Source organism: Lemur catta, chromosome X (assembly GCF_020740605.2).
Source record: "Lemur catta isolate mLemCat1 chromosome X, mLemCat1.pri, whole genome shotgun sequence".
Taxonomy (NCBI): domain Eukaryota; kingdom Metazoa; phylum Chordata; class Mammalia; order Primates; family Lemuridae; genus Lemur; species Lemur catta.
This window is the reverse complement of record NC_059155.1, coordinates 52,632,125-52,654,115: the sequence shown is the minus strand read 5'-3', so window position 1 is coordinate 52,654,115 and position 21,991 is coordinate 52,632,125. Positions and strand designations below refer to the sequence as shown.

The window sequence follows — 21,991 nt, the reverse complement described above, 5'->3', positions numbered from 1 at the left end:
TTCTAAAGAGGGAGAAGGAAAGTGATACACAGAAATTACAGTTGTGGCATTGACCCTCAGCCAGTTAACAAACATTCAGTTTGTGGGCAATGAAAGAAAACAGGGAGCTCTGGATCCTGCAAACCAGATTTACCAGACATAGATAGATGTCAAGTAACCTATACTCCTTTTTATGATGGGGCCATTGGCTTGGCAGATGATTGCTATGAACCTAGCATATTTTGATGCCCACAAAGCATACAACAAATTTACCATGCTACATTATCCTCATTAAACCTTGGTAGAATAGGAGATGGCACAGCCCCATGGAGTCTACACTGGTTGACCAGATATATACAAAAATTAACAGGCCCCAACTCCAAGAGAGGTCTCTGGTGAGGTGCCAGAGGAGCTAGCATTAACCTCATCATAGTGAACACTTCTTTGAATCAACAACTTGATTGATACTTATTCAGTTTTCAAATAATGCAATGCTAGAAGAGACTGCTCATCTGTTGTGTGACATGACGGAAAAAAAATTAAAAACCAAAAACATGCCAACCAAACAAAATAGTTTAACTGTTGCAATGCTAGGAAGGACTGCTAATTTGTTGCACAGCATAAAGAAAAAAAATTAAAACCCATAAAAAGCTAGAATAACGGACCAACCAAACAAAATAAAATTTAACAAGTTTGGTTCAAAAAAAACCTAAAGTTTGGTTCAAAAGGCCAACTTCATAAGAGAGGACTGGACTAGATGAAAGGGTTTAAACTACAAACTCAAAAGAGGTTAAGGCAGTGACTCTTAATCCTGACTCCCCATTTGAATAATCTCCAGGAGCTTTAAATTAAAAATAATAATAATAATAATAATAATAAAGCTGCCTGGGACCCATCCCATGCAAATTAAATCAAAATCTCTCAGAGTGGGGATCTGGCACAGGTATTTAAAAAACTCCCCCAAGTGATCTGAAATGTTCAGTAGGGGTTGAAAATCAAGAAGGCTGTATTAGTCATTTCACAGACAAAGTCCCTTTGTAATTGATTCTGGTCAGATGGCACCTGTAGTAGCATGAACAGTTCTGGGCAGCACACTTCTGAAGAAATATTTAAAAAAAGAGTGCTTCAAAAAGAAGAACAATTGTATGAAAACTGCAGTTCCTTCAAAACATGTATTTTAGGTTTCAGCAATTCACACTGGCCTTTCACCTTGAAGATCCTAATAGTGCATTTTTGTAAGACTAGAGAGAACCCTTTGATGAATATTTAAGACAAAAGGCAGTATTTTATAGAATAAAGAATTCCATGCAAAAATGCTATACAAATGAAAGTTATTTAAAAACCACTAAAAACATAAGCAAGTAGCTGAGGAAGCTAGTATGACTTCAGGGATGACTCACACACCTCCCTCCCCGCCTGACCCCTTTCACCATCAGACTAGCCGGGAATGATCAACTTTGACTCTCTCAACTCTCTATTTGAAAGGCAAACCCATTCCCATCCCACCAATCTCACTGACCTTTACTCTCCTCATATGTCCACTTCACAAGGCTGATGTGATGCTCAAATTAGAAAGGATGTGAAATTGCTTTGTAAACTCTATAGGCCCATGCACTGACAAGGGGTTATTACTACTGTCATTTCTGGACTGCTTCCTGAGCCTTCTCTGCCCTCTAGGACCTTCCACCTTTTAGTTTTTCCACTTCGTACTTTGGTGCCAGAACAAAGCACAACAAACCAAATACTCTAGAGAGCTAGATCTACCTAAGGACAGAAGGAGACACTGTGGGCAGATGTTGGAAGAGCTAAGCTTTGCTCAAGGATTCTTGGAAAGCCAGAGACTCAGTTAGTCTAGAACAAGTTGCAGAACTGGAAATAAAAACTAGAGAGTATAAGATTCCCCTCCCTACATCCCATTTCTTGGGGCAAAGCCACTGGAGGTGGATCCAGATGCTTTGTGGGAGGTCTTCTGAAGAGGCATTTATTTAGGGAGAAAAGGCTCAATTTTCATGTCCCTGCCCAGAGCAAGCACTCCGCAAGCCAAGGAGTCAGAGCTGAGATGGCAAACAAAGGCTAAAGAGGAAGACATGCTTTGGCTCCATCCCTGCAACACCAGAGTGTGCCCTCTGGTCACTCTCAATCTGGGCCTCACCACAGGGCAAAAGAGTACCTCACTCATAGGCTTGTTGAGATCCCTCTCTCTAGCAGCTTAATCACACACACACACACAAGTGGATGAGAAAATCTGAACCAGGCTAGGCCCTGCTGTTCACCAACTCCACAATGAAACTAGCTTTCCCAACTTTCCCAGGTAGAAACTACTGGATCAAAACAAAAGGGGGTGGGAAAAAAATTCCACACTACAGCTGGGCTAGGCAGGGTTCCTCAAGCCACAAACAAAATTGGGGCATACTGCACAAGCACATGCTGCAGGTTGTGACAGATGGAGACTGTCTCAATGGAAGAAAAGCACTGTTCAGTTTGTTCCCACCAAGCTATCACTTCACCCTCTCCCTGATGCAGCCAAAAGTTAGGATGAAAAAAAAAATGTTTTTTCAGGGCCTGCAGACCTCCTGGCACTAATGCTATGCAGTGAAATGGCTCAGTTAAGGAGAGGGTAGTGATTGGAGAGGGATTTGAACCCATGAATCATCCAATAAATAGTCCCCAGGACTGGAATAGGCTAGGCTCTGTATGCCTGCTGTAGACATGTTTTCTAGGCATTTGCAGGCAATGGGTATCTTGTTCTTTCTTTGCCCTTCCAAAAGCATCTCTCCAGCTCTTGTTGGGCTCCAGTCCCCTTTTTCCAGAATTATGGGTGCCTGGGCCTTTAAAGGGTGGGCTCTGGAGCTCAGCAAGCGCTGAGTAATGAAAGGGTTGCTAGGATACCAGCAGAGGGCATTTTTTCTTAATTCCTTGGTGAGGATCTGGGAGCTAAAATCCCTGAGCTGCGATTTTTTTCCCCGGCTAGTAGCAAAAGCTTATCCTCTACTCAAATCAGTCACAGAGAAGGGAAGGGAATGAGGAGCTTTATTGGGGGAAGTTGGGACAAATCAGAGAGGAAAAGTCCTTTTCCTTACTTCTCACCCACTTACAGTGGAGAGGGGAGAGAAGGAGGCAGTGGTGTCAGGAGAGAGAGGAAAGGGAAAAGGGGAAAGATTAAGAGAGAAGGCAGAAGAGAGAGAGAAAAAGACGACAAGTCAAAATGCATAGAGTTCCACTCCTCTGGGCTGCATTTCTCATTTTCTCCCACTCTTTTCTCTTTTTGCATACCCTCACATATCTGAAAAAGAAATGTCAAACCTTTAGGATTCACACAAGTAAAAAGTCACACTGCCACCTTTTGTTCTCTACTCCCCAAACTCCCTTCTGGCTGCTCTAGAGTGGCCTGCCATATGGCTAGACATCCACTTATTTGCCTAAATATAAGTTAACTAAAACAGTGCTAACCCATTTGGACAGCTAAATTACTAATGGAAGGGCTGATTCAAGCTACCTCTCTAGCCTGAGGAGTTTTAGGTTGTGGGAAGAGGACTGGTGTGAGTGACACCTATCCAATCCATCCTAGCACCAGTCAAATCCTCACAGGCCCTAGCACAAGGAAACCATTCAGAACTGTGGAACTCAATGCTGTCTTTCCTCATTTCTACCACCACTACCCTGCATCAACATTCAGGAGTTTGCACCCACACACATAGAAGGGCGTGCACATACACCCACAAGCATACTTCCACACACCTTACAAACATAGAATCCCAAAGGCTTTCTGCCAAAGGTCTATCAGGCACCCAAAGGGAAAGGCATTTCATGACCCTACTTAGTCATTAACCTGGGTCAAAGACTAGCCTTAGAGACCCTTTCTCCCCTTAGGGAAAAGAAAAAAATTAAAAAACATTCCCTTGTTGCAGTCCCAGTTTCCTATCCATATAGCTAGGGGGAAATAAAATCCCCTAGTTAAAACTTATCCTCTAGACACAAGTAACCAGATATCCACCCCCTCCTCCCATCACCCTTCAACATTTCATTTTCCTTTTCACTTGTCTCTCCAGTTCATCCACCTCTGACTTCAAGTGCCCAAAATGATAGAATGCAAGAACTTGGAAGTCACCTACTCCAACCATCCCCAAATGCCAATGTTACAGGGAATCCCAAACCAATTGAAAAGGAAACAAATTGCCCAAGGTCAAACAGCTGCTGAATGAAGAAAAGCCAGGTCTGCAGCTGCCCATCGTAGAGCCTTTCTCCACTCTCCAACACTGTCTCAAAACAAAGTGTCCAGACAAGATATAAGCTTGCTTTAAACAATACACTGGCACTAACAAGGAAAAAAAATAATAACCCGCACAGATTCCCTTTACAAAGAAACAAGTTCTTGGTTCCACCCACAGGGTCCACACAAAAGAATTTAAGAGTAATTAATAAGAATCAATGCCAGCAAACTTCCCAGATCATGCTTACACCATGGTACCAGGCCCCTGCTCCAAACCTCAGCTTCCCACCCACGCTGAGTTAACGAGAACATACTTTGAGGCTCAAAACACCATCTGACGCCATTAAATAATACTGTGTCCTGTGGTCAGGAAAATTCCAAGGGCCCCCTTTACAGCCCCTCTCCCTTCATAATCATTTCCAAAGAGATTGATCAACAAAACATAGAACTTGACAGCATAATGCCAACAGATTTGTGCATCACACATGAGCAGCCACCCACATGGGTGTAGGGGAAGCATGTGTGTGGATGTGTATGCACCCTGATTCATTGCTACATGAGCCAGAAATGGCATTATTGCAAGTCAGGTAAGCAACGGAATGAGGAAAACCTGTCTACATCAGCAGGGGAGAAAAATAAGTATTATGCACACTGGCGTCAGAGACAATTTTTTCTCCTGGTTCTGCCAAGAGCTTTCTCAGCAGAAACAGCATATAAAAATAATAACGATAGCAATAATAACAGCAACCACGACCACTACCATCTGATACAGGCAAGCAGACCTATCTCAAATTGGAATGTTGCTTCCAGCTCATGTTTTCTGAGCTCTCATCCCATTCCATCTAGACTGTTTTTCTTTTGGTGCTCAAAACTCTTAATTTAGCACATTACATATTTTCAGTTTGTTATAGGAATATTTCAGAGAGACCTCTAATCTTAAAGTAACAAACAAGGAAGCAAACAATGGCACCATCACTTTCTCATCAGCGCTATCAAGTTCTATTTAAAATGTAGTTCAAGAACATTGCAAATGAGATTACCCCAAAGGAGCCATATCCAAATACTGTTATTCCCAAGGCAGGTAAAGAGCTTTTGTTTTTTGGATGAGACATAGAGAAAATCTTCAAACTCAAATCCAGGGGTACAATCATTGGGGAAAGGAGCCCAAACAGCTCTTGTCAAAATTCTCTCTTGCCAATCCAAAAGATTAGAGAATGCTTTTATGCATTATTCCATGATTCCAAAGAAATTGGCATTTAATGCTTTAAGAAATGTTTTAAAGGTGGCTTCTTTCCAAATTGGAAGCTGAACCCTGGACAGCAAATTGAGATTAAAAGGGCACAGTCACCACTGCCAGCTCAACACACCCCACCGCGTCACTTCCCAAATTCTTGCTTCTCATTAGAGACTAAAGAATCATTTTTCCTAAATCCATTGCTTACATCGATTTTTTTCCCTCTAAATATGCAGTGCAAGACTGTCTTTCCTATATTGCCAAAAATCCATCATGCTCTTCAACAAACCCTTTTCCCCCCAAACCGAAATGCACTCCCCATGGCAAGAGAGAAATTTTGACTAAAATTCCCTGATGGAGTTTAAGGGTATTTTTCAAGAAAATTAGTTGGCAAGACACCACAAACAGCAAAGCCCCTGTTTAAGGACGCAGGGCTTGCTCCATGAACGCCACATTGATGGAGAATGCACACACGCATGCACACTTAAATAGAAAGCATTTCTTCATCAGCAATTTCACTCAAGCAATAAGCAACTACACGCACAAGGCATACTTAAAAGACAAGACATGGCAAAAGATTTAGGGAGAGATAATATACCAACGTCATACATATCACAGCGAGGCCATGTTGAAGCTCAAAACGTTTTCCCCCCTGGGTAAGAAAGCTCGCTCTTTCTCTCCCTCTTTCCCTCTCTCTCTCTTTTTTCTCGGTGTCTCTCGGGATGAAATCAAATCGAGAGTTCGTGACAGCTCAGGTGGCTGGACTCCATTCAGCGCGTTCCCAGGAAAAACATGAGTATGACATTGACAAGCAGAAGGACTACAATCACGGCAAAAACGACTACAGTTTGCACATCCAGGGTCATGGTGCAATGCAGAACACTGTAGTGTTCCAGGTGGGGGGCCGGCAGATTGGGAGATGTCAGTCTCTGTTCTGTCAGACTGTCCATACAGCCACCATGCTAGAAAGGAGAGGAGGAAGTAGGATGGTTAGGGAAGGGCTGGGTTTGGCGCCCGAGTTTGGTCGGGGGGGAGGGGAGGGGGGTGGGGAGAGGGGCGCTTAGTTCCCCTCCTCTCAGGATTGGGCTGATCTTTCTTCCCTAGCTGAGAAATCTTAGCTTGCGCTGAAGTCGGCAGAGTCCAGCATTCTCTCGGGCGCCACAGAAAAGGCAAAATCCTGGCTTTCAAAGGCAAAGGCGGGAGGAACCCGTGAGAGGTTCTCCGGCGCCTGCTCAGTCTGTCTGTCCGGGCGTGCGTCAGTCCGCCTGCCTGACTACTGGTCAGTCTCGGTCTTCCCTACTCTCTCTAGTTCGCTTGCTTTCCTAAGCTTGCTCGTTTGCTCGCTTTCTTCGCGGGGCTCCCAGCTGCCAGCCACTCGTTCGATTCCTGCCTAGCTGGCCCTCTCCCTCTCCTCTCCCCACCCCCCCACCAGCACGCAGGCTGCCTTTTTATTCAGGAGCGACTGCAGGCGCCTGCGTGAGGCACGGCCAGAGCAGCTGACAGGCCCGTTGGCCAATAACAGATGCCGTAACGGTGCGTTCGTTCCCTAGGGGCGGGACTTGAGCTGGCGTGCTAGCCGCAGCAGCCAATTGGAGGTCCCAAGGCTCCTCAAGCAGGCTCGCTCCATCCGGACAGGCGGGAGTCACCCACCACCAGTTCTGACGTGGGGGTGGGGAGCTTGTTGGGGGTGGGTTGAGGGGAGTGTATGGAGATGAGAAGTAGAGGAGGAAAATGAGTGGGAAAGAAGGAGGAAAGGAACGAAGGGGATGTAGGGCAGAGGGCGTGACAGGGAGAGAGGTCGGAAGGAGGTACGGAGAAGGAAACCACGGAAAGAGGGAGAAAGAGAAGAAAGGATGAGAAGGAGGGAGATGAGATGGAGGATATAATGAAGAAAGAGAAGTCTGGGGAAAAGGTAGGAAAAAGGATGGAGAGGTGGGAGAAGGAATGGAAAAAAACGATAGGTACATGGGGAGAAAACATGTACCTTGGCAGTCACTTGGGAGCCTGGGGCAAGGAGGAAGCAAAGGTGCCTTTGATCACTGCCTAAGAATTTAGGGGCAACTCAACAATTAGCTATAAAAAATCAACAAACCAGTGCTGTGGACAGAGTAACAGGGACACACCACAAAGTTTATTAAATCCAATTCTACTTGACTTTCTCTGATATTGCTGCCCTCACCCGGTCAGATTTCCTTTCCTAATTATGTTTTTTTTCAGACTATGACAGTTAGCTTGAGCTCTTCCAGCATGCTAGGTACTACGCAGGGAAGCCAGCATAGGGTAAACATTTGCCTAGAAAAAAAAACCTCTGCAGAATTTGCAATCTGCTTGTAATCATTGCCCTGTTCTGTGTTTGTGACCTGGTGTCTGGAGCTAGGGGAAAAAAAGTCCTGGACTAAAGATCAGAAGGTTCAAATTACTCTCAGCCCTACCTCAAACTTGCGGTATGACTTTTGGGCAATTCCCTTTTCCTCTCTAGCCATCCATCTCCCTTCTGTCGCATGAGGATTTAATAAACCTCAGAACCCTCACCCCAGAAAAATATATACAATTTCAGCGCATCCCTGAGCCTTCAAGAACCAATGCCCCCTTTATACAGATCTCTCAGGTCCTTTAATGCTCTTACATCTTAGAACTGTATGAGTAAACTGATATATATGGGTGGAGAGAGGCAAGAAACTGGATTGGCTAGGAATAAAATAAATTGAATTCTAGAACTGGTGGCATACTATGGACTCTAAGAGGAATGAGAATTGCTTTCTATTCTCTAGAAATCTTTGAGGCTAGGATAGTCATCCATCTTAACTAGATTATTGGAAATTCTGAATCGATACAGTTCCTACAAGAGAATAAACCCCAAAGAAGTCCTATGTTAAAAGTTTTGTCTCATAACATCACTTATGAATGATTCTTCCCAAAACAAACGACAAAAACTCTGAATGAGATCAAGCTTCTAGATCCAACTATCAATTTACAAAACACACAGAGGACAGAGGGACATTTTAAACTCCAATAAAGGGAAATCCACACTAAAAAATTACAGGACCAACAACCTGGTTCTTTAGCAAATAAATAGGAACAAAACAGAAAGATTAAGTTCAGGTGAAACCTGCACATACACGTGACATCTAAGACAACGGGAAATTTGAATACAAACTGAATATTTGGTGATATTAAGGAATTACTACCAATTGTTTAGATGTGATAATGATGTTGTGGTTAAGTTTAATAAAACAGGGGGAATAGGTGTAAATCTCTGCAACCTTGGATTTGGCAATGGTTTCTTAGATGTGACATAAAAAGCACAAGCACCAAAAGAAAAAGTAGATAAATTGAACTTCATCAAAATGAAAAGGATATTATCAAGAATATGAAAAGAGAACCCACAGAATTTCAGAAAATATTTGCAAATCATATCTCTGATAAGGGACTTATATAAAAAAATGCTCAACAAAGTTAGCCATCAGGAAAATCCAAATCAAATGCAGGAAATGCAAGTATAGGGTAGTCACTACAGCATTGTTTATAATGAGATATCACTTTACACCCACTTCTAGTGGCTATAATAAAAAAACAGATAATAACAAGTATGGAGGCTGTGAAGAAATTGGAATCCTCATAATACAGCTGGTGGAAATGTAAAGTTGTGGAGCCACTTTGGAACACAGTCTGGTAGTTCCTCAAAATGTTAAACATAAAGTTGCCATTTGGCCCAACAATTCCACTCCTAGGTATATACCAAAGAGAAATGAAAACATGTCCACACAAAAACTTGTGAAACTTGCATGAATGTTCATAGCAGCATTGTTCTAATAGCTAGAAGATAAAAACAATTCAAATGTCAACTGATGAATGGATAAACAAATGTTGTCTATCCATACAATGGAATATCATTCAGCCATAAAAAGAAATGAAGTGCTGATACATGCTACAACATAGATGAATTTTGAAAACATTATGCTAAATTAAAGAGGCAGCCACAAAAGGCTTTCCTTTTATTCCATTTGTATGAAATATCAATATATTGATAGCATAAATACTGTTTCATGAAGCTTTTGTTTCAAATCTATCTATCTATATATCTATATAAATATACTGAGTTGTGATGTAAAATGTACTTCCTACAGCAAGTAATGGTCAAAACAGTTTGATAGCCCCTCTTCTAGATTATGTTGAGACACATACTGGTGATCAGGACAGTACCATAATGACAGCAACTAGAATCTTTCTCCTTGACTCTGAAAGTTCAATCTCATCCTGTCTCTACTTCTTCAATAACTTTTGACCCCTCAACCCCACTGCAGCCTGGCTTTACTGCCATCATCCCATAGAAAACTGGAACCTCTTGTGAATATAAACAAACAACCAACTTGTTGCTAAATCTCATGGCCAAGTTTCCACCTTTATCTTTCCTAATTTCTCTCCCATTTGACTCCATTGATACCTTCCTCTTTCCTGAAATGCTCATTTGCCCTGGGGACACCACCCACATGACCTGTCTGATTATACTGTCTTCACTTCCTACCTGGGTTCTTCTTCATCCAGTCATTAATTCTATGATTTCTCAGGGTTCTTCTGATCTCAGTCCCCTTTTCCTCGAATTCTGCACTTGGCCTGAATGGGCTCATCTACTCACAAGGCTTGAACTACCACTTACATTGCACATTAAAGTACCTCCTTTTAACAAAGTTACTGGACACGAGTGGGGAACAAAACGGCCATGGGACCTTGTTTGCATGTAAGCATGGAACTGTTGATGACTCCCAGGTAGCTCTTTTGGATTCAAAAGATGAATCTCCAATTGCTTTCTGGCTATCTCCTCTTTAATAGCTCACAAGCACATCAAACTTACTAAGTCCAAAATTGAAGTCATCTTCTCCCACCTCTGCCAGCTTCCTTCTTTCCCTGAGTCCTCTGTCTCTTGGGAATGGCAGTCACACACTGGACTAGCCAGAAACCAAGAAGATAGATATCTATAAGTCCTGCCTCTCCCTCACCTCACTGACAGCCAACCCGTCCCCTAGTCCTATTGATTCTCTTACCCCTTAATCTCTCTCTCATCTCTCTCTCCCTCTCCGTCTCCCTCCCTCTCTCCCCCCCACCTCCTGCCAGTACCTTTAATTAGTTCCTCATCATCTCTGTCTGTTACCATTCATTGCCTGGTCTCTTGTGCTGCTCTTTCCAACTCAGCCTCTACTTTTCTGTCCACATTATCTTTCTCAAAAGCAGTTTTGCTGTTATCAATCCTGTGGTAGATACTATGGATTGGTTGCTAAGGATCCATGCCATCCTCCTTCTAGCCTGCTTTCCTATATTACCTAAAAGCTAAAAGCCAAAAACCTAGAAAAACAACAACAAACTGGCACTTCCCAGACTCCTTCGCAGCCCAGTGCCTTATCTTCCTGCTTGTGGCAGACATAGCAGCTACCCTGGCATTGTTTTGGGATTCATTCCTGGAGGCCCAGCCTAAAGCTTTCCCCTCCAGCCCTTCCACCAATTTTGTAATCACTTGATTTTCTGTATTACAACTCCTTCTGCTGAAAAGAACTAGAGTGGTTTATTTTTTGCAGCTGAAACCTGAATTACATAACTCCCCTGCTTAAAGGCTTTCAACAGCTCCCCACTGCCTTTAAGGCAAATTCTGTAACATAGCATACAATGTCCTGCCAATCTGGTACCCTTTGGCCTATGTAACCTCAGCTCTTACCAAGGCCCTCTCATTCTCTATTCTCTAGCTACACAGAACCTACAGTAGTTGTCATAACCCACCAAGTTCTCTTGCCTCAGGACTGCTGCTTTCTTTCTTCAGTTCCCCACCTCAAAGTTCAGCTCAGGTGACACTACCTCCAGAAGGCCTTCTCTGATGTTCCCTCCTTCAAAAAACATTGTGGATGATAGTCCTCTCCCTTAGGACTCTGTGTTTAGTTCTCTAGGAACACTTATTAAATTATATTGTAATTTTGTTCTTGTTTGTATCCTTCACTAGATTGTGGAGCTAGGAGGCCATGCCTGCCTTGTTCACTGCTTTCTCCCGTTCCCAGCACAGTGCCTGACACTTATCAGGTGCTTCATAAACACCTGTTGAATGCATAAATGTCTCTTTCATCCAGTTTTCTCCACTCAAATAATCATATCTTCCAACCACAGATGATGAGACCTGATGGGACTGCAGAGAAAATCTAAACCCTCATATTCCAGATTCCCAGAGAAGATTACACAGCTAATTGCTGGCACAGTGGGAACCAAACCCTTGTACCATGAGTCTCAAAAGTACTTTTGAGAGATTTCAGACCCTGAAACATGCCATTTTATATCAGCCCTGTCCGTGTGTTGTTAGCTTTCTCAGGTGACCATTCAACTCTACTCACAATTTCAAAAAATTAGAAGAGTGCCCCACATTTTGAGCAGCAGTACTCCCTCCCCAGATCCAGCCCTTCTGCTGACAAATATAAAGGAATCAGAAAATCTCTTGGTCTAGCACACTTCCAATTCCATCCTTTAGTCCCTTTTACAACATCCCCACTAATTGGTTATCCAGTTTCAGCTCCAACATCCATAACCATGGGGTGGTTCCTCCCTCTCAAGACAGCTCCTTCATCTTTGGAATGATCTCAGTTCATAGAAAGTTATTCTATCTTTTTGAGCCAGATGTTATCACTACTTCTGCCATAGCCAAGAGCTGAGGAGCTAATCACTCCATGACAGGATCTGGAATAATAATGCTCCCAAATTTACAGTATCTCTGAGGTCCCAAAAGGCAGTTCAAAAGATAGTGATAGCTAAATTTATAAAGTATTTACTCTGTGCTAGACACTGTTTTAAGCCCTTTATAGACATTCACTCTTTTCATCCTCACCACAACCGTATGAGGTAGATACTATCATTGTCCTTATTTTCAGATGAAGAACCTGAGGCACAGTGAAGTTAAGTAACTTGCCCAAGGTCACATGGCTAGTAAATGGTGGAGCCCAGATATAAACCCAAATAGTCTGGCTGTAGAACCTGTGATCATAAACACTATGCTATATAAATGTCATTTGGTGACACATGCCCCATCTTTCAATAGACATGATGTCTCTGAGGTCACAGGAATAAACTGTTTCAATGTCCTGATCTGGGTGCCAGTGGCTTACCTCCCAGACCCAAGATCTCTAGGTCTGAAACCTTTGCCTTCTGTCAGGAAAAAAGCAATTCCTGGTTGTCCTTTGCTTCTCATGTTTCAGATATCTCCCAAAGTCCTACTTCTGCCAGGAAGCACTCCCAAGGAAAGTTTCACTTTTTTTCCTGATCCCCCAACTGCTACTTACTTATTTGCCATCTAACCCCCAACCCCAGCCAACCAACAGTTCCTGATGCTTGCCATAGGCAATATGCAGATGTGAATCCTGTCTGTTCATTGTCTTGGCTACTGATGTGACTAGATGCTCTTGCACATTCATGTATGTCAGCTTTATTTAAGAGAGTTAGCTCCCTGAGGACAAGAACTGTTTAGTTCAATTATTTAGCACAGAGATCACCACTCCTCCAAAATCAGTTCAATTCAGTAAGCACTTAATCTGATAGCTAAGGGATACAGACAGGCTCTTAGGGAGCTTAAAGTCTAGTGGGAGAGATGATCATTTCAATGTCATATAGTAAATGTTCCAAGCGCAATCAGATAATGAATAAAATTGCTGATGGTTACAGAACAAATTAAGAATTGTATGTTCGGCTGGGCGCAGTGGCTCATGCCTGTAATCCCAGCACTATGGGAGGCCGAGGCGGGCGGATCATTTGAGCTCAGGAGTTCAAGACCAGCCTGAGCAAGAGCGAGACCCTGTCTCTACTAAAAATAGAAAGAAATGATTTGGACAGCTAAAAATATATATAGAAAAAATTAGCCAGGCATGTTGGCACATGCCTGTAGTCCCAGCTACTCGGGAGGCTGAGTCAGGAGGATCGCTTGTGCCCAGGAGTTTGAGGTTGCTGTGAGCTAGGCTGACGCCACGGCACTCACTCTAGCCTGGGCAACAGAGTGAGATTCTGTCTCAAAAAAAAAAAAAAAAAGAATTGTATGTTCAAAGGGGAAAGAAAAATCATCTCCTCCAAATCTCCCTACATAGGAATCCTTTCTTTAGTGTACGTGATGGGGGAAGGAGAAGGAGGGAACATCTATCTTAGGCATATATAGGTGCTAGGCCTTTCAACATATTATTTTAATTATCCCTGGAAGTCTGAGAAGAAGGAATTCTTATCATTATTTTAAAGAGTAAGAAACTACAGCTCAGAGTGTTTACATCATTTGCACATAGCTATACAAGTAAGATGCAGCAGTGGCAGGATTTGAACTGAGATCTGTTTCCCAAACTACCCGTTTCCTCTACTATCCCTGGTAAATTTTGTCCAGCAGCTGCTGGAATATTTTCAGTAACAGAAAACTCACTCTGAAGTATCCAAAGTTGAAAAGCCATTTTGAACTGAAATTCACTATCCTATGGCTTCTGTCCATTTGTTAGAGCACCACCCTCTTGGCCATGAAAAAAAAAAAAAAAGCCAAGTCCTTCTAAGAAATAGAAGGTGGAAGACAGTTATCATGAGTTCAAACCCTAATTCCTCCTAAACACCGCCTATACATACACTTGTTTTCCATAAAGATAAGTATGACCATTTCTTTAAGCTCTTTCACTTGTGACATGGTTTGCAGTTTCCTTGCCAGGCTGGTTGCTCTTAAGTGTGTCTACATCATTCAGAACACATATCCAGATGGGAGTGACAACAGGCAGTAGAGTGGGACTGTCACCTCCCTTATTCTGAACACTGGTCTTCCTGTTAATGCACCTTAGGAAAAGTTACCTGTGAGCTCACATCCACCTACAATGGCTGATGCTCAAATGTGCTGCTGTGTCTCCACAATACCTGGAGAAGCTCATGGCAAAGTGAGAAGAGCAGTGAATGAGAAGTTAAAACTTTCAGATATAAGGAGCCTCTGCTTCTTGGTAGCTGTGTGACCTCAGACAAGTCTCTTATTTTCCCTAAAGCTCAAAAAGTTATGACTTCTTTTCAGTTATAGCTTAAAATAAAGGATTGGTTGTTTCAAATCTTTGACAGCCTTGCCAAAGATGTGGCAGGCATAGACTTGGTCTCAGGTGGTACCCTGAGCAAAGGGTGAAGGGTGATTAGCTTAAGTTAAAGAATTAGGTTGTATATAATTGTGTGGTGGAGGGTGGGGTTTTAGGGGGAAGAGCAGACAAAGGATTAAGAATTTGACTCTGCCTGAAGACTTTTCTCTTAGCTACCTACAAGTTTAGCTCTTTCACCTCCTCAAAGAGTCCTTCCCTCACCACCCTCTCTAAAATTGCACCACCACATCACTTTCCACCCACTTATCCTGCTTTTCACTCATAGCCCTTATCATTATCTGAAATATTACATAATTTTTGTTTCTTGGTTTATTGTCTTCCTTTATAAAATGTAAGTTTTGTTTCTTGCTGTGTCCTTAGTACCTAAAATAGTGCTTAGCACTTGATAAATATATTTTTATGACTGAATAACTAAATGAATGAATGAATGAGTGAACGAAGAGCAAGTCATAGCCCTGCTGACTCACAAAGTAGGATGTAGAGGAAGTCATGGAAAGTATTCTCTGCTGCAGCCTGAGTATGAACCTTTGCCCTTCCCCCACCCTCAAGGGCCTTCAGTAGTAAGAACTCCACCAAAGGGGACTGAAAGGTCCAGATTACAAGCTGAGAATTTCACGACCTCTTTAGTTTTCTGTTCCCTGTTGAGGTAGATGCCACTCTACACCACCACCCAGGTGCCCTTTCCTCAAGAATCACTGCCTATTCCGCCCTCCTGTGGCCAACGACTGAATAAATATCTGAATACTCAGGAAGCAGCAGTTTCCTTCTGTTCCTTTGCATGGATCTATTTCAGGCCTATTTCACATTTATTTTGGGCCTATTTCAGTTCTATTTCAAGCAAGCTAGTAGGCCAGACCATCTGTTTCTACTCAGGGTAGAGAGAAAACAGGTTAGAAAAGATCAGCAAAGGTCTAAAAGCTCCTTCAGAACCATTGTACTGGTTTCCTGTCAGGCTCAGGATCTTTCTGAGCAGCCAAAGCCAATAATGCATCAATTCAAGACTGAGATGGGCAGTATCAGGACCCAGTGTTTAGTGACTCTGTGGAGCCCCATCTCCTAGATAGTTCCATTACTGGGCCTCATGACTCATTCAGCCACTACCGCCTCTGACCTCCATGTCCAGGTTTATTTATTTATAGGCTTTATTTAAACTGTAAGCCACTGGATATTCAGGACACTAAGCAGTCATCATTGAATTAATCATGGAGTTTTGCTTATAAGAGGTGCTCAACAGGAATTACATAGATAAGCAGGTAGGTTGGTAGGTGGGCATGAAGATGATAGAAATAAGTTGAAATTGCAAAAGGAGGAAGAGGATTAGTTCAGCTGGGGAGTTTGTAAGAAGCTGGATTATGTGTCAGAGAGAGACTAAGGAATTGACTTTGAGAAACCATATATTCTGTAGAAGTCTAAGAAAGTCTACCAATGAGACTCTAAGTGAAGATGTTAAGAGAGGGCTGGACACCTCCAAAGGTTGGTAAAGAAGAGAACTGTGCAAGACACATAGATAGATGGAGGCTTATAGAAATTTGTGAGGGTCCAACTAAGATTGCTGAAGCTCTCTGTGAACTGATAAAGATCTCAAAGATACATAATGTGAAAAAATCAAGATGCAGAATGCAGTTGACCCATGAACAACATGGGTTTGAACTGCATGGGTCTACTTATACATGGGTTTTCTTCAATAAAAGTTACATCGAGTGTGCCTGCCTCTCCTGCCCTTCCCTTCTACCTCCTCCACCTCTTCTGCTTCTGCCACCCCTGCAACAGCAAGGCCAACCCTTCCTCTTCCTCCTCCTCCTTATCCTACTCGATGTGAAAATGATGAGGATGAAGACCTTTACGATGATTCATTTTCACTTAATGTACAGTAAATATATTTTGTCTTCCTTATGATTTTCTTAAAAATTTTTTCTTTTCTCTAGCTTACTTTATTGTAAGAATATAGTATATAATACAAATAATATACAAAATAAGTGTTAATCAACTGTTTGTTATCGGTAAGGCTTCTGGTCAACAGGAGGCTACTAGTACTTAAGTTTTTAGGGAGTCAAAAGTTATACATGGATTTTTGACTGCATGGGGTGTCAGCACCCCAATCCCTGTGTTATTCAAGGATAAACTGTAGCATGTGATCTTTTGAGTAAAAACAATGGTAATTAAGAATAATTGTTTCTGCTTATATCTGCACAAAGAAACTCTGAAGGATACATAAAATAGCTATAAAGCTGGTGACCTCTGATGAGTGGACAGAGAACATCCACTGTATACATTTTTATAGTTTGATTTTTTTACCATGTAAATATATTATCTATTCAAATATCAAAACTTAAAAAATGTTAAATCTGCTGTGTGACACTAATAAGTGTGCCCCCTTCTCCCTCTTTCTTTTTGCATCAGTTAACTAAGATAGGAAGAGCCCTAGACTTACAAGTAGTATAGCTTGATGGTTAAGAACACAAGCTCTAGAGCCAACCTATTGAGATTCAACCTTAATTCTGCCAATTGCTGGTTGTATAACCTTGAGCAAGTTATTTAATGCCCTTGAGCCTCAATTTATTCATCTTTAAAATTTAGGAGGATGATAGAATGCCCTGGGACTCATTTTGCCTCTCATTTTGAGCAAGCCCCAGACTCTGTCATCTAGTTTCTTCATCTGGAAAACAGAGTTTCATATGTTTGTTCATGAGGGTTTAATGAGTGAATACATGTAAAGCACTTAGAACAATTCCTGGCACATAGTAATGGTCAGTAACTGCTAATAAATGCTATTATTTGAGGGTTTGAATGTAACTTCTGTCCCCAGCTTTAGGCAAATCATATACATTCTGAGCCTCAGTTTCCTCATCTATAAATAGAAGTCACAAATATACCTGCCAGAGAGATGATGAGATAATGGATTTCAAAATGCTCTATAGAATGAAAAATTCAGTTAGGATATGAAGAATTGTCACAGTAAAAAAAAAGGTAGGAGGTACTAAATAAATGATGATACCACCTATTCAAGGCTTCCCACTCCCACCCCCAACATTTCAAATGAGATCATATCTAAAGGGCAAGTGGAGTTCTTTAAAAGCCATGAGTCATTTGTGTATTAAAGCATCAGGAAATGAGTCCCAGTTCCCACTTCCCAAAAGCAGAGTGGCCAAAAGGGTCTGCACACCAGTGGTTTCCACTCCACTATGAGATGCCAAGCATTTCCGTGTAACTGTTCCTATTTCTAGGAGGTGCTGAGGCTTGGTGCTGCCCCCGCTCCCCTCAGCTGCTTCTCAGAAAGGAAAGGAAGTAGCACCAGCTCTGAAAGCTCACTCTCCCTGCTCCACACATACACCCAGTTTACAAGGAAAAAAACAACTCACTTAACAGGAACACCAACTCTCCAGATCCTAGCAACCAGCCCTTACAGTTTTAATTCTTGGCATACAAAGCCCTTTCATATCCACAATCTGGTCTGCAGCTCACATAAGCCCAAGGAGGTTGGAAAGGGGTAGTGAGGGGGTCACAATTCCCATTTTATAGAAGGAAAACACTTTGTTTGTGAGGAGGAAAATGACTTTCCACTGCTCTCATTATTTCATGGGTGCGTGGAAAGAACAAAGGATTAAGAGCCAGAAGACCCAGTTCTGGGGCAAGTGCTTTAGAATTTGTATAGCTCTATATATTTGAGATTTTTTAAAAAACTATCATGCTAGGGCCAGGCCTAGAACCTAAGTTTGCTATCCTCCAGGCCAGAATTCTTGGTGCTTTACTATACTGATAATGGAAAAGGGAACAGCAAATAAGGACCTAGAGAAAATTATCCCCCAAGAATAACTACACCTCACATGTAAACAGAACTTCACAGCTTCTTAAATACTGTGGCTTTTTATCACATATCAGCCTCATAGCAACCTTGTGAGGGAATGCAGCAGGAAATAGAAATCTAAAATTTTAGCCACCCACATACATACTTCTTATCCCTCTTTACTGCTGTATTTTTTTCTCCTTACTCCTTACCACATAGAACTAACATACTACATATTTTAATCATTTTCTTAGCATGTATCTTCCCTACTAGAACATATGTTCCATGAGGACTGGATTTTTGTCTGTTTTGTTCACCATTCAGTGCCTAGAACAGTATCTGTGACACAGCAGGTACTTGATAAATATTACTGAATGAATGAATGTGCATGCATACATGGGGTGTGGGGAATGGAGGGAGGGAGAAAGGCCCTATTTTGTACATGAGTAAACTGATGTCTAGAAGAGTTAAGTAATTTTCCCAGGAAGGACTTATGAAGCTTCCTGTTTCAGCTATTCCCCTCACCTCACTGCCTGGATCAGTAGCATTTTACCTGGGCCAAAGGAAGCGTTTGCTACAAATGCCTCTGCTTTCACTGGGGCCAGCTCCAGGACTGGTGTCTACAGGAGTCCTGAGTATCATCCCCTTCATCAGGTCACTCATCCATTCCACAAACATTCATAGACTGCCTGTTATGTATACAAAAGTCACTCTGCCAGGCCTCATTGCCTCTACATACCCCAAAACATGTACCTCACAAATACTCAAAGAGCTTCCTGGAGTTTTAATCCTCTCTGGAATGTATAGTGGTGAGGGAGGAAAGAGCAAAAGTCATTTGAGTCTTCTCAGCATGTGGCCTGAGGGTCCCTCTCTCCTCCACACCCTACCTGCAGTTTTTTTTTTTTTTTTTTTGTGTGTGTGTGTATGTGCACACGTGTGCACATGTTTTTTTAACTGGAAAATTGTGACTACCTCATGGGATTGTTGGGAAGATTAAATTAGATACACATGCAAAACACTTAGTACAGGGCCTGGCACAAAATAAACGCTGGCTTGGTAAATGAAGCTATTATTCTCAAGACTTACTGCATTTGTAATCTTATTACTGGTGCTCTTCACTTTTGGAATGAAGGAAGCTGGGCAAACAGCCACTGCTGCCAAGTGAGGAGAGTGATGCCTCCTTACTTGGTGTATAGTTACACACTAGGAGTTATACACCTACTTCTTGTCCTGGATCTGTCTGGAGATAGCTATGTGGAAGATATTTCACCTCTTCCAGCCTTAGTTTCCCCAACTTTAAAGTAGGAAGAATATTGTTGTGAAGATTACATGAATTCCTGCACGTAAAGGTACTTTGAAAATGCAAAATATCAAATGAATGTTAGAGTTTATTATGATATTAAAATAGTAAATGCTATCACTAATTGAGCCCTTGCTATGTGAAAGACATTGTACCAAGTGCTTTACATAAATATCACTTCATCCTCAAAACAACAGTACCAATGACTGGGTTCTACCACTATTCCAGTTTCATAAATAAGGTGTAATGGTCAATTTTACGTGTCAGCTTGGCTTCCATGGTACCCAGATGTTTGGTCAAACATTATTCTGGATATTTCTGTGAAGGTGTTTTTCTGGATGAGATTAACATTTAAATTGGTAGACTTCGAGTGAAGCAGATTACCCTCTATAATGTGGGTGGGCTTCATCCAATAAGCTGAAGATCTTAGTGGAACAAAGACTGACCTCCCCTGAGCAAGGATGAATTTTGCCAACAGACTGCCTTGGACTAGGACTGCAGCTCTTCCCTAGGTCTCCAGCCTGCTGGCCTACCCTACAGATTTTGGACTTGTGCCACCAAAATCATATGAACCAACTCCTTAAAATAAATATTATCTCTCTGCCTTACCCCACCTCTCTCTCTCTCTTTCTCTCTCTCTCTTTTTTCTCTCTTTGTGTGCACACACACACACGCACACACACATATCCTGCTGGTTCTGTCTGTTTCTCTGGAGAACCCTGACTAATAAATAAGGAAACTAAAGCTTAAAAAGGTTAAATCACTTACTCAAAATCACATAGCTGGTCAGTGGCAGTGCCAGAAACCTAAGGGTCATCCTCCTTTTTTCCTCCCTGTTCTATTCCTATCTTAACCAATCCAGCAGCAAGCCCCACTGATTCTATCTTCAAAATGGGTATCAACCTGCCCTTCTCTATCCAAATCCACTGACTGCATTTCTGCAGCAGCCTCTCATTTGAGCTTTCCATCTCCACTTTCACCCTCTTGAATCCATTCTCTATAATGTCTGCAATAGTCATCTTCTCAGATAACGGAGCAGATGCTATCATTCTACTACTTCAAACACTTCATGTCGTATTTAAAATAAATAGCACTTGCCATGTGCCCAGCAATGCCACACATACCATGAGGATTGAGTTAACATACTGTGAACATGTTAACTCAATCCTCACAGTAACAGTATGAATAGTACTGTTATTATCCCCACTTTTCAGAGGACATAACGGAGGCACAGAAACATTAGGTAACATGCTGAAGGTCACATAGATAAGAAGTGACAGAGTCAAAATTTGAACCCAGGCAGTATGGTTCCAGAGTCTGTGCTATTGACCACGGAACCACACTATACTACCTTTGAGTATAGCCAATGCACAGCTTCCCTGGGCTTATAAGATCCTTTGTGAGCTAGTCCCTGCCTGACGCTGCCCTCCTATCATGCCAATCACTTCCCTCTCTCCCTGTGCTCCAGTCACACTGGCCTTCTTTCCATCCCTCAAGCTTACCAAGCTGTTTCGACCTGAAGGCCTTTGCATATGCTATTCCTGCTGCCTCTCCTCAACTCCCCACAAACCTCACTGTATCTTCCTTTATTTTTTATTGTAATCCAAATGTGTCAGAATCTTTCTCCAAATCTCTACATAGATGACTACTCAGCTTAAATGTCACTTCCCTGGTATGCTAGGCAGACCCTTTGACAGGATATCTCCTCATGTCAACAGGACCTCTTAGAGATAGCTGAATACATTTCTCTCCCTCTCTGTCTGGCTTCCATTACTTAGCAGCTTAATCACTTGCAAAACTAGTCATGTTCTAACACAAACACACACACACACACACACACACACATCCCAAGATCAACATAATATGAAAACTTTTCTAAGCAATGGGTTCTTAAGAAGAAGCTTTTCTAATCATGTCATAGGGCTGCCTGGGGGCCTTTCTCCATCTTTCCTCAAGCACAGAATCCAGGACACCTTGGGCTGGGGCAGAAGGGATTGTTCCTTATGAACGAAATGCCTATTGGATCTATTGGCACTCAGAGAAGAGGAAAGTTAAGTCTGGTCTTCTGAGGTCTGAATTCAGGACAGTGGGAAAGATCATACCCTGGTCTGTCAGGAATAATAATTACTCTCCATATGGGTATAGAGCAGCATAGTTCACAAAGCCCTTTCTCATTTATGTCTACTCACTCATCTGAGTCTCACAGCAGACTGGGAAGACAAGTGAAGCTATATAATGGTTAATGTTACTGTATTAACTTGACAGGGCTGGTCAAACATTATTCTGGGTGTGTCTCTGAGGGTGTTTCTGGATACAATTAACATGTGAGTCAGCAGACAAAGTAAAGCAGATTGTCCTCACGGAA

At 42.2% G+C, this 21,991-nt stretch overlaps 1 protein-coding gene across 8 annotated transcripts in view; it reads right to left on the bottom strand.

The window, feature by feature from the left end:
• ARHGEF9 (Cdc42 guanine nucleotide exchange factor 9) overlaps positions 1-21,991 on the bottom strand; it is a 324,866-nt gene that overhangs the window by 126,963 nt on the left and 175,912 nt on the right. The window contains exon 1 of one of the 8 annotated variants that reach the window (XM_045537714.1): positions 6,022-6,871. The exons of the other annotated variants lie outside the window; for them this stretch is intronic. Coding sequence (XP_045393670.1) covers positions 6,022-6,030 — 9 coding nt within the window. The 5' untranslated portion in view covers positions 6,031-6,871. Of the gene's footprint in view, positions 1-6,021; positions 6,872-21,991 lie in introns of those variants that run through there. 8 annotated transcript variants of the gene reach the window in all.